Source organism: Mastigoproctus giganteus, chromosome 10, assembly GCF_048544385.1.
Source record: "Mastigoproctus giganteus isolate SK-2022 chromosome 10, ASM4854438v1, whole genome shotgun sequence".
NCBI lineage: Eukaryota > Metazoa > Arthropoda > Arachnida > Uropygi > Thelyphonidae > Mastigoproctus > Mastigoproctus giganteus.
Genome location: NC_143584.1, coordinates 142,843,147 through 142,863,602, shown reverse-complemented (window position 1 = coordinate 142,863,602; position 20,456 = coordinate 142,843,147). Strand labels below are relative to the sequence as shown.

Below are 20,456 nucleotides of genomic sequence, written 5' to 3'. Positions count from 1 at the left end.
ATCGTTTAAATTATTCTCTTGCAGCCTGAGGCATAAGCCCTTAATGCATTTTAGTCTTAATTCATCTTATACACCATCAGGCATTTCTCATATTGTGGAGTTATACTTCATAACTGTTTTGCCATCATTACATCACCAGGATACCTACCCACCCACCCACCCACCCACACATCGAAGAAGGGCCAAATAGCCCTGAAACAGTGCCATCTGGGTGGTGGTGGTATCCACTGAGAATAAGTAACAATGGTCTTCTCCTTTTGGTGAAGCGTTACTTATTCAAAGTAGTGCAATATCATGACAACTCGTTGTGAAGGTATTCACAATATGAGATATAACTTAAACGATGCCGCCTTTGCAAAAATTTGAGCAAATGTTGTGCTTAAATAGTATGCTTTTAAATTCGAAATAACACCCTGATCCTTAGGTTGGATGAGTGAAGTCATGTTTGGCGGTAGAATTATGACTCCCATTCGAATTGAAATCATCTAGATGCGTAGAATGTCTAGGAACATTATCTAATAGAAACAAAACATTTCACCATAATACTGTAAAAACCCACACAATTGCAGTTATCTCTATTATCACAAATGCAATAAGATCAAGTTTACTACCCGTTTATAATTAGATATGAAAGGGTAGTGCAATCTCCATTATAAAAATGATCTTTTAGAGAGATAAATCATTAAAGTAATATAGCAAAATTTTTAACTTCCAAGGAATTGGAACGAATTACCAAAAAAAAAAAAAAAACACGTTATTGGGTTCTCGTTATGATATTTTCACGATACCTCCATTTCTTCATGCGGGATGCAAAATATGTTTCCGCGCTGTCAAGTATTACATAAGTCGGGGAGTTCTTGTAATGCCTCAATTTTTTTAGCACTCTTCTGTTACTATAGTTGCTGGGCATCCTGGATTTCTTCATCATGTGCCAAGGTTCTTCCACATTTTCATTGTTTATATCAATGACAACACTGTAATCTGGGCAGTCTTCTCTGTAAACAGCAATCATTTCTTTTTGGGTATATTTGCAAAAAGAGGAGCCAAATTACTGAGCCGTATTCCACTTTATTCCATTGCGACACTTAATTTAGTGCAGCAAAAAAAAAAAAAAAAAAAAGATTTGTGAATTGTTAGATCAAAACCAAAATTTGTGTGGTAGCTTTAGAGATTTCCAGATAGGTATCAAACAAAATAATTTCATCTTTCTGTCGGAACTACTTGGTGAATACAAGTCTTTTTTGAAACCCCCCCCACATGGCAGACCCTGCATGTAAAAGAAACTATTTACTAGCAATACATGAATAATTGCAATTCATAATTCTTAGTTGTTTCAAAACATTTATTCTTGTAAGTTTTTTCATGAATCCAAAGATCAGGATTAATCTCAAAGTGAATTATAAATTTTAAAACAGATGCAAGGTATAATATTTCACTAATCGAGAGTAATTCAGGGTTAGGTCTGACTCTGTGAGAAGGAATTTTCCAAACTTGCCTTTCAAATATTTAAATAATTTGTCTCACCAACATAAAATTTAATAGTTTTAATAAAGTTTACAAAGTTGTGATCTTAATAATAACAAGTATATGTAGAATTGGTTGAATCATAAAATGAAATAGAAGAAGAGAACAAGATTGAGTGTTACCTTTGAGTCTTCCAAATTCTTTGTTTAACCCAAATAGAGGAATTGCTACATCAACAGAAAAAGGGATACTAATAATAACGTGTTATAGTATTGATTTTGTTATAGTATCAAAGTTAAGTTTTCTATCAAGAGCAATTTCAAGTTTTGTATATTGGGCTCGAATTGGAATATATTTGGATGAAAAGTGAATGTGTGGTTTCTGAGTCAAGGAAAAGTGAATGTGTGGTTTCTGTATGTAAGGGGAAAACTGTATAGTATTGTGACTGTTTAATCACAAACTGAATATACAAAATAAGTACAAGTATATTAATTTTTTTATAAATTTATGTAGATTTCTTTTAGGTGTGATTTCACTGTTAGTAGGTGAATTATTAGAATGGAGAACAGACAGGTACATTGTTTATACATACCAGAATTTTTTATTGCAATTAAAAAATGAAATCAAAATAGTAGCATCTAATACGTAGCCCAAGTGGTCAGGCACGAGAGTGCAGAAGCACATGCACCTTGATTGGACCATGGTCCAAGCCTGTGTGACTACTAAATATGATTAATGATTATATTTGTCAAAATAATTAATGTAAGCTCATCTGATTTAGTTGTGCCAGAGTATAACAAGAACATTTATTTACTGAGGATAATAGTTATCCCTGTGGCATGTTAATATTTGTGAGATACATGGCTTTTTGATTGTTAAAATTAAAATGTAAGGTTGTGTTATTTGAAATAATAGGATTTTTGAAACTTTATTGTGATAAGAAAATAATTATTTAATAACAAGAGCAAGGAAGTTGATCAGTTAATGACACTGATATGTGGATTTCTTGATTCCGGTTATTTGATATATTATAAAATAGTGTAAGGCAGACGAAGGCTGAATGTTTGGGAATGGCATAATACAATGCAAATTATTTCCATCCTTAAACATGCATTTTTTAAAGATTTTTAATCATCAAAAAAACAAAAAACTCAAATCTTTCATGCTTTATTAGTAGTTTTAATTTGTAGCAGGAATAACTTAAACATTCTGTGTATAAGTCAGGTAACCAGTTTTATATTTATGATTGATTAACCCCAGTAAATCAGTAATATAAAAACTTGCTGGTTTTATGCAAAAATTAGGTAATTTGTTATAAACAAATGATTTTGTGTCATTTTAATGAAATAAAAATGTGATTTTATAATTTTAAACCTCTATAAATTTTAAGTGACTTCATTTTCTTTAGAAAATGTAATTCAGTCTCTATGAAACTGCAAATAAAGTATAGCTATTTATTTTACTGGAGATTAAGCTATTTTAGCAAATTATAATATTAATATATAATAATTTATATTTGAAATTTAGAATTTAAACGTGGTGTTATTTTTTTTTTAGCTTAGGTATACAGACACTTTATACACAGAACAAGAGGTAAGATTTCTTTTATTCCTAATTTTTTTTTGTTATTTATAGAAGAATTACTAAAAAGTTAGAATATATTGGTTCTCTAATGCAGTGTGTTAATTGGTTCTCTAATGCAGTGTGTTCTCTAATGCAGTGTGTTAATGCAGTGTGAAATAGCAGACAGTGCTACCCACATACACAGTGTGTATATAAGATTGTTTTGCATCAATTAAAATATTTTTATAGTAAAGAAAATTTAATTCAGCTAATGAGAGAAGGCTTGACTTGTTTTATTTAATAATATCAAGTGGCAAAACCCAAAGACAAAGTGATTTACTCTCCTTCAAGATCGGTTATATTACTTTGTTTGAAATACTGCACAATAAATTGTTTGCAGTTTCTGTTATATAGTAAGTTATTAGTAGCATGAGAAATTGTTGAACATTGGAAAGTTTTGAAATTTTTTGTCTCTACAACTTTTTATAATACATTCAGTCCAAGGGCTTCATACCCTTGGACTGGAAAAGTGCTAATTTCTCTTCACCAATCCACAAAGGATGTGCTAAAGAGGAGTTAGGTTTAGACTAGTGAGTTTGACTTCATTTGCGGGGAAGATCATGGAGTCAATAGTGTGATAAAGGACCATCTCGATACAAGTGATATATTTAATAAATGTCAGCATGGGTTTGTTAAGGGGAGGCCATGCCTGACCAATCTGATAAATTGTATGTTGCAATTATTAAACAGTTGGAAACAGATAACAGCTTCAATTTTATATATCTAGACTAGTCAAGTTTTTGATACAGTCCTTCATGGGAGACTGCTGTATAAATTGGAAGAAGTTGGAGTTATTGGGCAAGATCCTATGCTGGATGGCTAAAAGATGAGGAACGGAAGATTGTCATAAATAGCCTTTAGGTTGAACCAGAATAATAGGTGGAGTTCTCCAGGACTCAGTGTTGGGTCCCCTCGTATTTATAATTTTCATAAATGATATTGATGAGGGTATCCAAGGGAAGCTGTCAGAGTTTGTTGATGATTTGGAATTGTGGGAAGGGTGGTTAACAATCTGAATGAAGTTGTGTTGCTTCAAAAACATTTACATTGACTACATGTGTGGTGCAAAAAATGGTAGCTAAAGTTTAATGCAAGGATGAGTAACAGAAATCTTGGCACCACATGTAAGCTAGGAGAAAAGTATTCAAAGTATTATTTGTATTTTTTGTGGTCTCCAGGGTTTCCCCTATATGCCGCAGTTGCATCTGAAAGGCATGAGCCAAAGCTGGTAAGTGTGACTGTGGGTGTGTAATGTTGTTCTGTTGAATGTTGAGTGCTGACACACCTGGCATCTTTGCAGCGAGGGGGACGGAAGACACCTGGTCCCCAGTCCCCTGACTCCCATCCCAAGCCACATGGAGGTGCACCAGGGACTCCAATCTAAAGGACCCTTACTGGAACTTCCAGAGCCCTTCTGGTGGTGACACGGTCCTGCAGAACTGTTTCAAATGATGCATTGCAAGTTATTGCGGGAAAGGAATCAGTGGATCTGATTATACTTAAAAGGACAATGGAATATGCAATTAAGAATAATAGAACCAAGAGAATAGAACTTATGGGAATAAAATCTTGCAGAGAAGAGGGAAGATCGTATGGAAGACACGATTTGAAAGTAGAAAAGAAAAGGTTACAGCAAGATACAGATTGTATGTGGCAGGAAAGATGGAGCAGTTCTTCTAAGGGGCATGTTACCTTTGCCTTTCTGCCTGGGGTGTAAACTATGAAAGAGATTTCATCTTGGTCTGGTCTAGGAATGTTCCAAACAACTGAAAAAGTAAATAAAGTATAAGAAGGAGAAAAATAACTGGACATGGGTTAAAGAAAAGACTTGTAGAGCTTGGTGTAGAAGAAAATCCAATGTGTATTTGTGGGATGGTAGAGGATACAGAACATATTTTATGGCAGTGTGTAAGATATGATATACCAAGGAATATGTTAATTAGGCAGATTGACTCCGACTCACACCTGGAGTGACTTGTTTAAGAATAGAGAGTGGAATGAAACTTTTGCTGAGTTCACTAGAGAAGTAAGCAGGATTAGACAATTGTAAAAATTTGTATACATGTAAATGGTGTTTTTATGGAGTTGAGATTTAGTTGGAATTGGAGCTTATTGATTTTATAGTTTATAGTTGTATAAAAGGGAAATGTTGAAAAAAGTATAAAATACAAAAATATATTGGTGAATTTTATTGTTTAGAGTTTTTAATTTGGCTGGAACAAGAATCACAATTTATAGAAGTTTGCCTTTAAAGTTTAATTGAGTTCTAGATAGTGGAGATCCACCTCTTTTGGGCAGTAACATATCCTCACTGTTTGATTTATCATACGAAGGATATGTATGACTAAGGATCAAAAGATTAAAATTGATAGGATAGAGGAATAAAGTGCGGATGAGCTTATTGCTCAGGAAGTGCTGGTACAAGTAGGTGTTAGGATAGCAGTGATGATGATGGGGCTTCCAGAGATTACCTGGGAACCCCAAGGTAAATTATGAAAATAAATGGGATAATAGTAGGAGAAGTGAGGGAAGGATGGGAAAGTATTAGAAAAGATGGGGATGAAAGAAAAAGGCATCTCACAGAAAAAGGAAGAACAATTAGTAATAAAGAGAATAGAAGAGTATAAGAATATAACTAGTAGACTATCCATAAATATTATAATAAGAAATTTATGTATCTGGCACTTATGGATATTGAAATAATATGAAAAGAAAGCTGTCATCTGGGCAATTCAAAATATTACAAAACCCCGACTGAGATATTCGAAACACAAAACCAGCTATCAATCAGACCAGATAGCAAAACAATTAATAATTATCCAACACAAAATACACTATATTCAATCTCCTCATCCAGCACACGTTGGGGAGAAGAGAGAGAGAGAGAGAGAGAGAGAGAGAGAGAGAGAGAGACAGAGACAGATATTAATAAGCTTCTTTTTGCATTAACCTTCATAGATCAATTCTGAATAAAAGATAAAATGACTGAAATATGTACAATTTATGTGTATAGATTTAACTGAAAGTTAACCACACCTTAATATCCAAAATTAAGTCTAATACAATTGTCTCATTCATCAAGTAATGCATAAGATACTGAACTCCTAAAGGAATCACCAGCCATCTTAAAGGAGTAAGTCTTACGATTTAAACCAAGCATATATTGTTTCAGTTTTGACATCAATTACCACATCCAGAATTATCCAAGCAACATCACCTAGATTACAATTATACACCAACAGCCAATTCTGTAAGTATTGAGAAGTGTCACTACCCAATCAAGAATTTATACAATTAACAAGCAATATCAGCCAGTCCTATCAAAAATTAGAGCACTAATACCTCAAGGCCAATCTAATTATTGACATTATCCCAATCAGAATTATCCACCATCTTGTCCATTACAGAGGTAATTACTATTAATACAATAGTCCAATGACTCAGTTAACGAGGATTCTATCAGAATGTTCCAGTAATCATTACCAACTACCAAATATATTCACTATTTACAACAAATTGATAGATAGAGCAACAAACTTCATTACTCTAAAGACAATAATCTCTTATCTCATCAGTCTTTCTATCACAAAACATTTTATTTCCACCAGCAGTTGAAATGAAGACAATCAGTTAGGTTAAATTCTATTCATAACTTACACAGCATACATTTGTCCAACAATTGTTAGAACTGGCATCCTACAGCTTAACAACAATTCTCAACTTATTATTTAACTGTACCAAATAATTGCTGGGGCTCAACTAGCTCAGCAGACATAAAAAAAAAAAAAAAAAAAAATTATTTTTATTTTTATTTATTTATTTTTTTACTATCATTGATATAAAGCCAATCCAGGCAGCCACCAGAGTATATATAATTCTTTTCCTCCTCTTAAAAAGTTTACAAGATTTGCTAAACAAGGAAATTTTCTTTATTGATCACTAATTGTGCTAGGTCCTCATGATTATAAATACTAAGTATAACCTGCATTTGAAATCTAGATATGAATTATAGTCAAAGAGTAAATGCTCAACTGTTTCAATGTTACCACAAGGACATAAACTGAAAGACTCAAGACATGTAACTTAGAATTAATATTGCCATTTCCGGTCAGTAGGAATGTGGTATTCAATCCAGGACAAACCCACTTAGTTTGTTAACTCAAAAATGTTCGGAGTAATATGTCATTCTGCCCAACTGGGCAGCAGACCATTCTGCCTGCCAATCCTGCAAAATTCATTCCTGATATGAACCATATCTAACTTTTCAGAGACATTCAGGTCAAATACAAAATTACTTACTCTCTTGCAGGTAGATTTTTACACCTATGGTATAATAAACATTGAGCCATAATTTCATATTGAACTGACATTTTGCCATTTAACACCTACAGAGATAGAGTTCTACAGGTTTGTGATATAACTAATAAGAAAAAGCACTGTGCTTGATCGAGATATTTTGTAACTGTGAGATGATTTACTTTATGACCCCAAGCCCCAGCAGCGCAACAAATGATGGGAAGAAATATACACTTATAGTATAATTTTATCTGTTAGGACTTATTTTATGTAGAATGTATTTGGCATGAGAGACAAAATTTAATCTGTCATCTAACACGATGCCCAAATACATGTAAGTGCTTTCTATTTTGATGGACTGACCATTCAATTTAATAGTGGGAGGCCGGTTAACATTTAAGTGACCTTTAAACAGATAACATTTGTTTTGTCTTGGAAATTAATTTCCAATTTGTGTATTTGACACCATGAATGAGGTCCTATAAGACATCATTAGATCTTTCTTCCAGTTCTTATATAGAGTCTCCAAAAATTAATATGGCCATGTGGCCATATTAATATATGGCATATGCAATTTTTTGCACCATGTGGTGTTCTGTGGTAAGCCACCCATCAAGGACCATGTTCTTGAGGACAGCCGCTAGTGACCTGTCTAGTGATTTCACAAGATCACGAAGATACAACGAGACTTCTATCTTGAAAATAATCTGTAATTAAGTGATATAGTGGAGCTGACACCCCAGCCTCCCTGAACCTCGCCAGGATGCTTTAGCACCATAAGGTATCAAAGGCCCCTTTGAAGTCCACAAAGAGGTTGAGGACATATCTGGAGTCAGATGTCATAATAGAATCCAAGGCCCTCTTGATAATATCCACAGTAAATCTGTTCTTAGTTAATCTAAATTGAGCAGCTGTCCAAAGATCTTTAGCAGAGTAATAGTTCCTAAATCTGACAACAATCAGTTTTTCAACTACTTTTCCAAGTACAGATAGAAGTGCAATAGGCCTGTACGATGATGGTTCATTTACAGGCTTTCCAGGACTCTTAAGTAAAATTTTTAAATTAACTTATTTCCAAGGCCTTGGAAAACAACCTTCCTGAAGACAAGAATTTAGCATTTCAATAATCAATTGAGGACAGACAGACCATACTCTCTTCAACACAGCAACCTTGATTAAATCGATCCCTGGACATTTAATATCTCTCATAGAATTAATAGATTTCGATATTTTAACCTGTGTGAAGGGGTCCTGTGAAGCAAGACCAGCATGAGTAAGATGCACTAGTCTCATTGAGGTCCATTTTGCACCCTCTGAAAATGAGTAGTCCTGATGAATAATGCCATCCAAGATGGCATTCATAGAGTTGCTCCATGTGAGAGTTTCCAGATTATTTGATGTTAAAATTGATTAAAAGATTTCAGATGGGTGCAATTTTTTTTCTGTTATAATTTTGAAAGCCATGCCCCATGGCTCTTTATGCATATAGCTTGAACCAATGGTCCCATGCTACTTTCTCTCGATAAATCTCATTTAAATATGACCTTCTAGCCACCTTATACAACTCAGCAAGACGATCCACCTGATTGCGATCTCTATTACTTCTAGCATGCTGCAGATTACGTCTAGCCATTTTTAGGTTATTCCTAAGACTAATTAAGTGCTGCATCTGCCAAGGGACAGAATTATTCTTTCTCTTTTCCTTTTTAAAGAGGAATCGCATACTGAGGTGATCAGATTTGAGACCTCCTCAGCCCATTGCACAGCAGGTAACTGTGCTATGTGATGTACATTTTCCAGTATAGCAGCAGCCCTCAGAGTCTGTTCAAAATATTCCCAATTTGCATTCAATGTTTTGTACCCAGGGAAGTCAAAAACAGACCTGTCTGTGGGGATCTTTCAAAAATACAACATCAAACATAATAGCTTTATGGTTGCTGGTGGACCAAGTTGTGTGCACCTTCCAATTTTTAATACAGTTTCCCAGAGCACTATTAAGAGCACCGACCTGCAGATGAGACATTAAGTTGGAGGATGTCCAACAGTGTTCCATAGTGTCAGATTATTTCTTAAGATGAATTCTTCCATCCAGCTTCACCTTGGATCCAAAACTGGACTGTTCCAAAGAGGAGATGAAGAGTTGACATCAGTTAATATAATAATCTTTCTGCCAGCCAGTTTAAGCAGGACATCCTCCAAATAATTTAGAAAGGGTTCAATAGGTTGGTGGTTGCTGGCTACACTGCGTATTCAAGGGGTTACAAAAAATTCATACCCTGACCTAGATAAAACATCAGTAGCAAGATGCCTTTTTTAATATAAGTTGTCTACATATTCAATAACTAACATGTGAAATTTCATTCCCTTAGGTGATCATACACCAGAGGTAGAGCTCGGAATCTGAAGAAAAACACTATGGTTGACAAATTGGGGTATCGAACAGTGATCATGTTCCTACATTTGCAGGGCAAGAAAGCTCAGGAAATTGATTAAAAAATGAAAGCTATGTATGAGCAGAATTGTCCATCATATGACACTGTAAAAAGTGGAAATGGGAGTTCCAGTGCCTTTTATGAGCCAAGAGAAGGAAGGCCATCAACATCTACAGATAAAGGTCTGTCACTCAGCAGCTGGTGCTGAGTGACAGACATGTGACAATTCATTTCATCGCAAATGCAGTGGGAATTAGTTATGAGTCTGCCCACAGCATTTTACATGACCACTGCTGTCTATTCCAAGATTTCTGACACCTTTGCAGAAGCAATGCTGAATACAGTGTTCTCGCCAACTGTTGGATTTGTATAATGCAGATGTTGAGAACATTTTTGATCAGTTGGTGACAAATGACAAATGCTGGGTGTACCAGTATGATCTCGAGACTAAGACATGTCAGTGGAAGCATACCTCCTCCCCACCTTCCAAAAAAGGCAAAGACCATTCCATCTGTGAAGAAGGTGATGTTATCTGTGTTTTGGGACAGAAAAGGGGTTATTCTGACAGATTATCTACCTCGTGGTTCCACACTTACCGGAGGATACCACATAAATCTTTTGAAAAAGTTATGTGATGCTTTGAAGGCTAAAAGGCATGGAATGTTAATCAAAGGTGTCAGTCTTCTATCAGACAAAGCACAGGCTCACACGGCCACTGCCACCACCACCACCAACTTTGTTGTCCAGTGTGGCTTTGAACTACCCGCCCTATTCTCCTGACCTAGCACCATCAGACTTCTTGTTTTGAGAAATGAAGAAACCATTGCTGGAAGCCGCTTCGATTCATCTCAGGAAGTCATCAGTGAAGTGGAATCATAGTTTCAGACAAAAAGTGCGGACTTCTATGATCAAGGCATTAAACAGCTGATCCATAGATGGGTCAAATGTGTTACCATACATGGAGAGTACATAGGAAAGGATTAAAGTTCCTGTGAAGTTTCACCTTTCTAGGGTTTTTATTTCTAGGTAAGGGTAGAAACTTTTTGATACCCCCTCATATAAAGAGATAAAATAAATTTGTCCAAAAAGTCCTTCAAGACATGCACATGCAGCATGAGTGGTGCATAAACTAGTAATCTTAGTAATGTTATCTCCGGAACCACCACCACAGCCAGAGTTGCCCAAATCCTGGCCATGGCATTTCCACCCATTCCAGCATGTTCTGTGTTAGACTGTACAATTTTACTGCCATAAGGTAAGCCCTTAACCACACCTTTGTAAGAATAGGGTTCCTGCAAACCCAGGACTTTGATTTTATGATCCAATATAATCTTATACAACTCATTTGAAACAGAAATAGACCTTTGACAATTAAGTTGTAATGTTTTGATACAACCATCAATTCTGTTGTAAATTATAGGCATACTATACATAGTTAGTTTGGATTTTTATTGACTCTTGAGCTCTAAGGTATAAACTAAAAATGATTAAAAGATGCAAAGGGCTTAAGCATTACAATTCAGTCTGACATGGAATTTTCTGTGCAATTGCACAGGCATCTAGGAAGGCACATGGTATCTTGTCCATGATTTATAGGACCTTTGCATATAAGAGAAGGACATTTGGTCCTTGTGGCTGTTCTTCCAGTTATGACAAGCTGGGCTTGCTACCTGGGAGTCTAAAACGCTGTTGGAACTAATATTCAGGTGACATTCAAGTCAAGTGGACAGAATTTCAGCAAAGTCCAGTTGTTCTGTGATGACCAAATCCTCTGCTTGCACCTTCATGATGGTGGGACTGTTAGTAACTCTGAGTATATCCCTCATATGCAAGTCCTGAAATATGTCACCTAGTATACTGGAGGTGGCCACTTAGGTGAAAATCAACATAAGCAGGGACTGAGTTGATGTGAACATCACACCTTGAGGTGTGCCACCAGCACTATGGAGAAATGCTGTCCTGTGTTACCAGGCAATACTAGGTGGTAGATGTCTCTCATCAACCGTTGTAATACCACCACTTTGCTTATTGGAGGTTTGAAGGTGGAACGAACCTATGTTTAGTCTCCAGAGCAAAGCTCTGCCCCCCCCACTCCATCTCTTCCGTCATGCAGTATGATTGTTGTCTTTTGATGTTATGATGGACATCATGGTAAGATCCAATCTTACTTACATTTCAAGGGCACAGCTCTAAAACTGTGTTTGTAGGCTAGCCGCTAGATAGTCCAATGGACCAAACCTATTGGTATTTCTAGGAGGCTTTCACATCATTGTGTATAATCTTGCTGTCTCTATGCTGTCAAATAGTGACTGGAGGGAGTCCGGGTAGTGTGTATGAGGGCGGACATTGTCGAGGCCATGTTTTGTCAGGGAGCTGGGTATATTCCTACCATGTGTATGCCATTATCCAAAAATTTCATTACTTCATATAACATGTCCTCCTCACCATTTCTTGCTACTGAATACATCATGAATAGTCAAACTAATAGAAGAAACTTATCTGCGAAAAGATGTATCCTCCCAAACATTCCTTGTTCATTTCACAAATATACGTGATCTAAGTGATGTTCATATCCACTTACAGCCTGTCAATTCCCACATACTTTTTCTTACAGAATCCCAATTATCGATTGATTCAACTACTGCTCATCTTAGTTATCTCGGTTATGCACTCTATTAATCCTTTTGCTTCAGAGGCAGTACTTGTGCATATGTCTGCTCTGATATTCCCTGTTAGAGACTTAGTAATTTGGAATTTCCTCTTTATGATCTTCAATTGATTAAAATCTCCCTACACCATTCTGTTACCTCTATCAGTCTCCCAGCTCCACTAATCAGTTCGAACTCTTTGAAACTTTACTTTCTCCAGTCCAACTTTCCTAAGAGTGGGGTAATTTTTCTTGCCAATATTAATGTTAACAACTGCAGCTGGCTTCTGTTTTCTAGTTGTCCAGCTGATCAAGATGCTGAGGCTTTTGCAGTTGCTAATTAACCCCCACAAATTGTTCATTTACCTACCAGGATGCCAAACAATCCTAACCACACAGCCAATGTTCTTGATCTTTTTCTCATAAATAACCCTTCTAAGTATACAGTGAGTTGTCCTCTAGGCTGCCCTATATCACAACTTGGTGATTGTCCCTTCTCCATTGGAGCCTTTCTCTCGTGGCCATTCTCAACCTTTGTTGTTTGGCCTTACAATAATGCAAAATGGGGCCGACCGGGCTAGCCGGGTGGGTAAAGTGCCTGCCTGGCAACCCAAAGGTCGCGGGTTCGATTTACGCCTTGGGCTCTTGGATCAAAGTATTGCAAAAACCTTGGGAGGTGCATTATGGCCACAGAAGCCTATGCGCCAACAACTACCAAAAAAAAAAAAAAAAAAAAAAAAAAAAGGGATAATCTGTGAGAATTATTTTCTTCATTTCCTTGGTTGAATTACTGTTTCAAATCTTCTGATGTCAGTGAAATTATTCTTTGTAGGGATGAAATCCTTTATTCCACACCCCACCTTAAAATCTTGTCCTCTAAACTTTGGTTTTCCAATAAATGTGCTAAGGCTGTTCAAGATAAGAATGTTGCATATCATAATTGGCTTGCATCCAAATCTCCAGGTTCATTTTCTGCCTACACCAAAGCTCGCAACAATTATAACGCAGTTATAAATAGTCCAAACTAGATTATGAACAGGCTAAAAGTAGAAAACTTGCTTGTCCAAATGGTATTTGAGCATTTTGGTCTCTTGCCAAGGCTATTGCTGCAACTTTTGCCCATGTCTGTCAAAACTGAATGGATCTATTGCCACATTAGCTACAGATAAAGCTGATTTGCTAGCATTCTGCCTTCTATCATATATTGATGATCTTGGTAAACCGCCTCCTACCGTTCTCAGTATGTTCCATTCAGTGCCTCCTGTGGTCTTCCATCAAAAGGAAGTCAGACGAGTTTTGAGCAGCCTTGATACCAAGAAAGCACAGGTCCTTATGGGATTTCTCCACTTTTTCTCAAAACCTGTGCTTCTGTGTCGCCTTTTTACACTTTCTTATTTCACCTGCATTATCCCTTCTGCTTGGAAATTTGCTCATATCCAGCCAGTTCCTAAAAAGGGTGACAAATCCCTCTCATCCAGTTAATCTCCCATTGCACTTATTTCTACTCTTTCTAAAGTAATGGAGAAATCTATTAATTTCAATACTATTAATAGACAATATCTATTAATAAACTGTCTTGAAACCTTCCATCTGATCAGTGATCACTAGTATGGATTCCATCAGTGTTGATCAAATGGTGATATACTGGCATCTGTTAACCCTCCATGGGTAACAGAATTTAAAAGTTTGTAATTGAACAGTTTGGTGAAACTCAAGTCATTGCTCTTGACATTTCAAAGACTTCTGATTGTGCTTGGCATAAAGGTCTAAATAAACTTCCTTCTTATGGTATTCTGTTTTTTTTTTATTGCATATCTAGTTTTCTCTCTGACTGCTCACTGCAGATAATAGTCGATGGCTCTCTGTCTACTAATTTCTTCGCTAATGCTGGTGTTTCCCAAGGTTCTGTTATTTCTTCCATTCTTTTCCTTTTGTATATTAATGACCTTCCATTGACTGGAAATACTGTCCATAGTTTTGCTGATGATAGCACATTGCATTGCGCCTTCAGCATATCGGAAATAGTGGATATTTATGAAGTTGAAGCTGGCAAGGCAAACCTTGTCTTGTCTGCTTCAACTTTCCAAATGTCCACTGCCAATTTCATAAATGTTAATCTGCAGGTAATTCTCCAGTGGGACAAAGATAACTTGATTTCAATACTTCTAAAACTCGGTCCTGTCTTATATCTCGCAAAAAGGATTCTTCTGCTCCTATTTTTATCTTCAATGACTCTTGGATATCTAGACAAGATCACATATTTCTTTAGGGATTAGCTTGATGTCTAATCTCTCTTTTGGCATAAACACATCAAAAATATTGCTTCCTCTGCATCTAAAAACTGGGTTTTCTCTTTTGTTCTCAGCATTACTTGCCTTCCAAACAGCTGTTTACTCTCTACAAATCGCAAATCCTCCCTACCATGGCATATTACTTCCACATCTGGGGCGGTGCCCCCAAAACTTCTCTCAGGCTTCTAGATTCCATTCAGAAGAGGGCAGTTAGGTTAATTAATGACCCATCTCTAACAAAGTCTCTTCACTCACTTGCTGTCTCATAGACATGCTGTTTCTGCTGCATGTTTATCTGTAGATAAGTCCATGGGCACTGTTCTTCTGAATCGGGCTTCTATAACTTGTGCTCTCTCTTCCCAGCATGTGCCTCAACCAGTCAGCATCCTTTTATTGCCCAACTTACTCACAGAGCCAACTTTTCTTCTTCCTTATTTATTCCTTCAACTTCTGTTTTCTGGAACAACCTTTTTATATATTTCCCGAAAATTGCAATCTACAGAAGTTCATGAATCTAACGTGCCCTTTGTGAGTCTAACGTCAACAAGTATTTTCTTTCATCTGCTTAACCTTCAATCCAATGCATGGTACTAAGTACTATAGGTTCTAATACTTCGCATCTTGGGATTTTCTTAAAAAAAAAAGTATATATATAATATTATCTATTCACTAATGGTTATGCCATATTTGGAATATTGTATTTAGGTCTGAAGATGACACCTAAAAAAAGACAGAAGTTCTGGAGAGGGCCCAAAGGAGGCAGTCATGAGTGTAATTTGATGGTATATGAAGAATGGCTTAGAAGGTGTGGACTCTAAATTTGACAACTAGACATCTAAAGGGAAATCTGACTGCAGTGTATAAAGTGTTGCAGGGCATTGAGTAAAATAAATAACAGGAGACTGATTAATACAGCAGCTTATGTGCCAACATCTGATTGTGGTGTATAAAGTGCTGACCAGAGTTGAATATAATGAATGTGAGAGGTCTGTTCCCCCTTGTAGGTGATACAAAAACCAAGGGGCACATATATAAAATCTCAGGGAATAACAGAAGACTGGTTCTTGTGAAGCTCACCTTTGTCATATACTGGTTGAACACTCTTGCCTCCAAATGCGACAGAGGCAACGGATCTGGTTAAATTCAAAGCAGAAGTTGACAGTTGCCTTCTGGGAATGGGACTAGTATGAATATTATTATTACTATTTCATTTTTATTTTATTTTATATTTTGACTATTATAGAAAAAAGTCCACTTTCTTATATCTTTTTTCCTTACTGATACTAATACCATCCTAAAGTAATAGCTATGTCTGTATTTTCATTTGGTTCTTTTCAAAATTTTCAAAAACATATATTTAAGTGAAGCTTGCTTTCACAGTAGTCTTCTGGACACTTTGTTGTGTTTCAAAAATGAGTTGCACATATATGAATGTGAAGGCATATTTTGCCTCAGAGTCTTTTAAACATTATCAAGAGGATTTTGAAAATAAATTTCATGATGAGGATGTTCCCAAACAGAGGTATAGCCTTATGTTTAGTGCAGTTTCTTACACTGGCTGACAAGAAAAGAACTGAATATTCATGGGATATGCATCAGCAAATGATAAGAAAATTACTTGGCCTTCTGGCATAGACTTTCATAGCATTGACACTTCCATCTGTACTAATTAGCGTTGTTTTAGAGTTCAGAATTTTAGAAAAAAAAATAATCCTTTATTCTTTTTAGTTTCAATTCAGCTTGGAATTTTAGACATTTTCTCTGAAGCCCAGTTTTGCTTTTGAGTGGATTTGTATTACAGGACCCCTGCCCATGTTTGGTATGAAAAACCACTCCACTCATAAGTAATTGACAATATGATATTGTGGTTGTGTATAGTTGGTCCCTTTTGTTTCATAGAAAGTTACACTATGTAACAAATTTTAAAGAAAGATATGGTTTGTAACTGCATCAGAAGTTTTTCCTGGGAAAGTGCATTCCCACTATTTTGAGTCTTTGCTTTGATGCTCTAGTCTGAGGCATGATTTTAGCTTAAATTTAAATTAAAAATACCACATTAAACTAAGATATGTAAGTACAGTAATAATGCTATACTATTCCCAGGGTGTGGAAAAGAAGTATGTACTATGCTATAAAATTATGTTACTTATCATTATACAGTTATGTTATTAAATCACATTTGTATTGTTACTAATTTATAGTGAAACAGACTTAATAAAAACACTTCTAATATTAATTGTACTCATATGGAATTACATAAAAGAATATTAAATAGCATTTATGCTACCGTGATGTTAGTGCAATAAATATTGAACAGTGATGGCAGAACATGTACCTGAAAGATAATTAAATAGCCCAGAGGATATGCCTTTGGAAATGCACGTGCAGGTTCAATTGTAGAAAAGGTATCATTAAAGACAGTTGATGTGGGACTGGTATCAATTTTGTAAAAAAATTTGGTTTTCCCCTCCCATATTATACCGTGCAGAGTATAGTATATTTTTGAAGAGGAAAGTGAGGGGTATTGATTTTATTTTACTGTTACAATGTATACTATATATTTACTGTACTTTTACATGCATTACTTTTCTCAGGCGCCTCCGTAGCCAGGTGGGAAGAAGCAGCAGTGCGTAGCACACGCTTCTTGATTAGACCGGGGTTCGAGCCCGTCACCACCAAATACGGAGGATGCGCAAAGGTCAGGGAATGACCACCGCATATCATGGAGCAATATGGCCTTAGTTGCTAATGCTCTTAAAAACCAAATAACAACAACAACATTACTTTTCTCTTGGTTCAAAACAAATGTAGGTGACTATATTTGTACAGTCTTGTGACTTATTTTTATGAAAATAACTTCAATATAGAAATGCAATATTTTTTGTGGCTTTTTTGACTACAATATGACCAGCTGAACTCCAGAAAATTCCGAGGTCTGGCAAGGATTGGGTTCAAATCTGAGTTGCTTGACTGTGTTGATATCAAGAAAGTAAGAGCAGAAAGTTCCCATTAGGTAGTTTGCATCTGATTTTTTTGATGTATCCTTTGAATACCTCCACATAATAGTGCTGGTTATAAATTTTTTCTTTGGGAAAAATTAAATAATGCACATTTTATGTACAGTGATGCTTGATGGTTGCTCTATCATAACTTATATATATGTATCTTGTGAAATAATAGGTGAGTTATATTATTAAAATTGTTTTTTTTTTTAGAATTACTTGTAATTAAATTCAGGTTATGTAGGCTATTTTCAATTTTTTTTAGTTGAGAAATAAGTTCTTAAACCCAAACATTTTTGCGCTGATGTATATTTGAAGTTTGTTATGCTTCGTGTTCTTTTGTCTTTTAAAAGATTTTAGTTTCTTGAAGGACTTAAATTTCTGTACTTTGAACTGAAATGATCACTTATAACCTGTCTCTTCAATGGGCTCCTTTTAATTTATGTGCCATTTAGGGTGTGGGGGTGGGGGTTAATATATAATAAGCAATTGAGATGTAATGGCTGGCATGTTTTCTAGGTGAACAGAGTGTGTACTGTGTCCAGGAATTATGACATATAGCACTAAATAGGCTACCAGAACAACCATCAAGATAGGTACCATTTATTAGAAGCTGATGAACTAGATTAATATGATAGAATAGCAGATATTGCAGGTACCAAGAGGATAAATATAGGGTTGTTGAAGCTTAATGATTATAATCTAATTTATTCTGGAAGTAAGGTATGGAATAAAGGTGTAGCAATCGTTTTTGTAACTAGTTTAGAAATATTTAATCACCTGGGGTGCATTATAGAGTAGAGTTATATGATTAGAATTTAAGATGGAAAATTGGTGAAGAAATCTGTATGGTTTATGGCCCAATTCAAGGCTCAAAAAGATGAAATTAGAAAGTTCTTTAATATGTTACCAAAGAAATTAATGACAAAAAATATAGTAATGGCTGGAGATTTAAAATGTAGAGCAGGCAATTACATCTGTAGAGATCATCATCATCAGCCATTTTCAATCCACTGCAGGATGAAAGCCTCTCCAGCAATATAGATAATATCTCTATAGATATTTCACAAAAATTTGTAGAGAAAGGTAAACCTAATAATAATGATAAAAAGCCTTGCAATCTTAATTATAGATTTTGTATTTTAGCATAAGAATACTCAAAGTATATATGGAGGGAGTTTAATAGGAAAAAACAAAAGCATAATTGACTGTATATTGTAGAAATGGATTTTAAATAATTAGTTGAAGATATAATTGATGTATAAAGGATTCGAGATTGGAAGTAACTGGTAATTAATGCCAAAAAAAAAAAGTTACAAAAAATGTTTAAAACTGTTAAAAACTTCTAGACCAACGCTCATTAAAATTCTTATAATATACACGTAAGTTAGTTATAATCCAGTTTAATACAATATATACTAACAAAAATGGTGTAGATACGTTGACGATATTTTTACCGTAATACCACACGGTTCTGAAACTGCACTGCTGGAATACCTCAACTCCCTATCTAATTTTGTCAAGTTTACCATAGGATCAGAGGTGAACGGTATGCTCCTGTTCCTGGACGTCCAGTCCTAGTGCATTGCGTAGGCCCACATCTAGAGACCTCAGTATACCGCAAACCTATGTGGTGCGGTCAATTCACTAACTACAGATCCGGTCACGCACCAAGCCATCTCAATAGCACTGCCCGCACCCTATTCTCCAGGGCTTGGAGCCATTCCAGCACCGACACAATTAGGCGTAACGAGATCTCCCGTGTGAAGGCGGACCTAACCAAATGTGGTTATCCATCCCATGTACTAAGCAGATGCCTATTACAGGCAGAAGAACTCACATCCAACCCAAGACCACCGAACCAAGTCGGTATATCATCCGCCTACATTCCCTATTATCCAGGCGTGTCAGGACGGATCTCGAAGGTCCTTAGAAGTTACAACATCAAATGTGTGCCATTACCCTGCAGGAACCTACGTTCACTTGTCTCCAGCGTGAAGACCCCTGTCACACCTGTCTTACGCAGCAATGTGGTATATTGCATCACCTGTAGAGACTGTAACAGTTTTTACATAGGAGAAACATCAAGGCGTCTCCAGGATCACCTCATGGAACATGACAGAGCAATCTGGCTTGCCGAAACTGACCAGTCCGCGGTCGCGGAACATTTTTGGGCCACCAACCACGATCTTGACCCCAAACGTGACTTTGAAATAGTACACCACTCACGACACTTTCGCCACCGCCTGTGGCTAGAGTCACTCAACATAGTAAACAATCCAAAGGCATTAAATTGCCAGAAAGGCATACGTCTACATCCCATCCTAGAGACAACCGTTTTATTGCTGGATGATCAGTGGAGTAGAAAGCAGCGCACGTCCGTGCAACAACAATGACGCATGATTAACGTGCCTCATCAGCTCGTTGTATTTTTGTATTTAATTTGTCAGTTGACAAAGAGACACGCGTCTCGAAAGCTACTGATTTTGTTATATTTGTATTAAACTGGATTATAACTAACTTACGTGTATATTATAAACTATGGACCCCAGTACTCCAGGCCCATTCATTACTATTAAAATTCTTGTTCAAAGGACATTCCTGATGCTGAAATGACTTTTCATGAAGAATGGCAAAAAATTTAAGAGGACCTTAGTGGAAGCTGCAAAAGATATGTGGGGATAAGATTTGCAAAATTATG

The 20,456-nt window shown here is 36.1% G+C and overlaps 1 protein-coding gene across 1 annotated transcript in view; it reads left to right on the top strand.

The window, feature by feature from the left end:
- LOC150079329 (116 kDa U5 small nuclear ribonucleoprotein component) overlaps positions 1-20,456 on the top strand; it is a 330,420-nt gene that overhangs the window by 130,663 nt on the left and 179,301 nt on the right. The window contains exon 7 of the mRNA XM_090383490.1: positions 3,022-3,057. Within this exon, the coding sequence (XP_090239616.1) occupies positions 3,022-3,057 (36 nt within the window). The remainder of the gene's footprint in view (positions 1-3,021; positions 3,058-20,456) is intronic.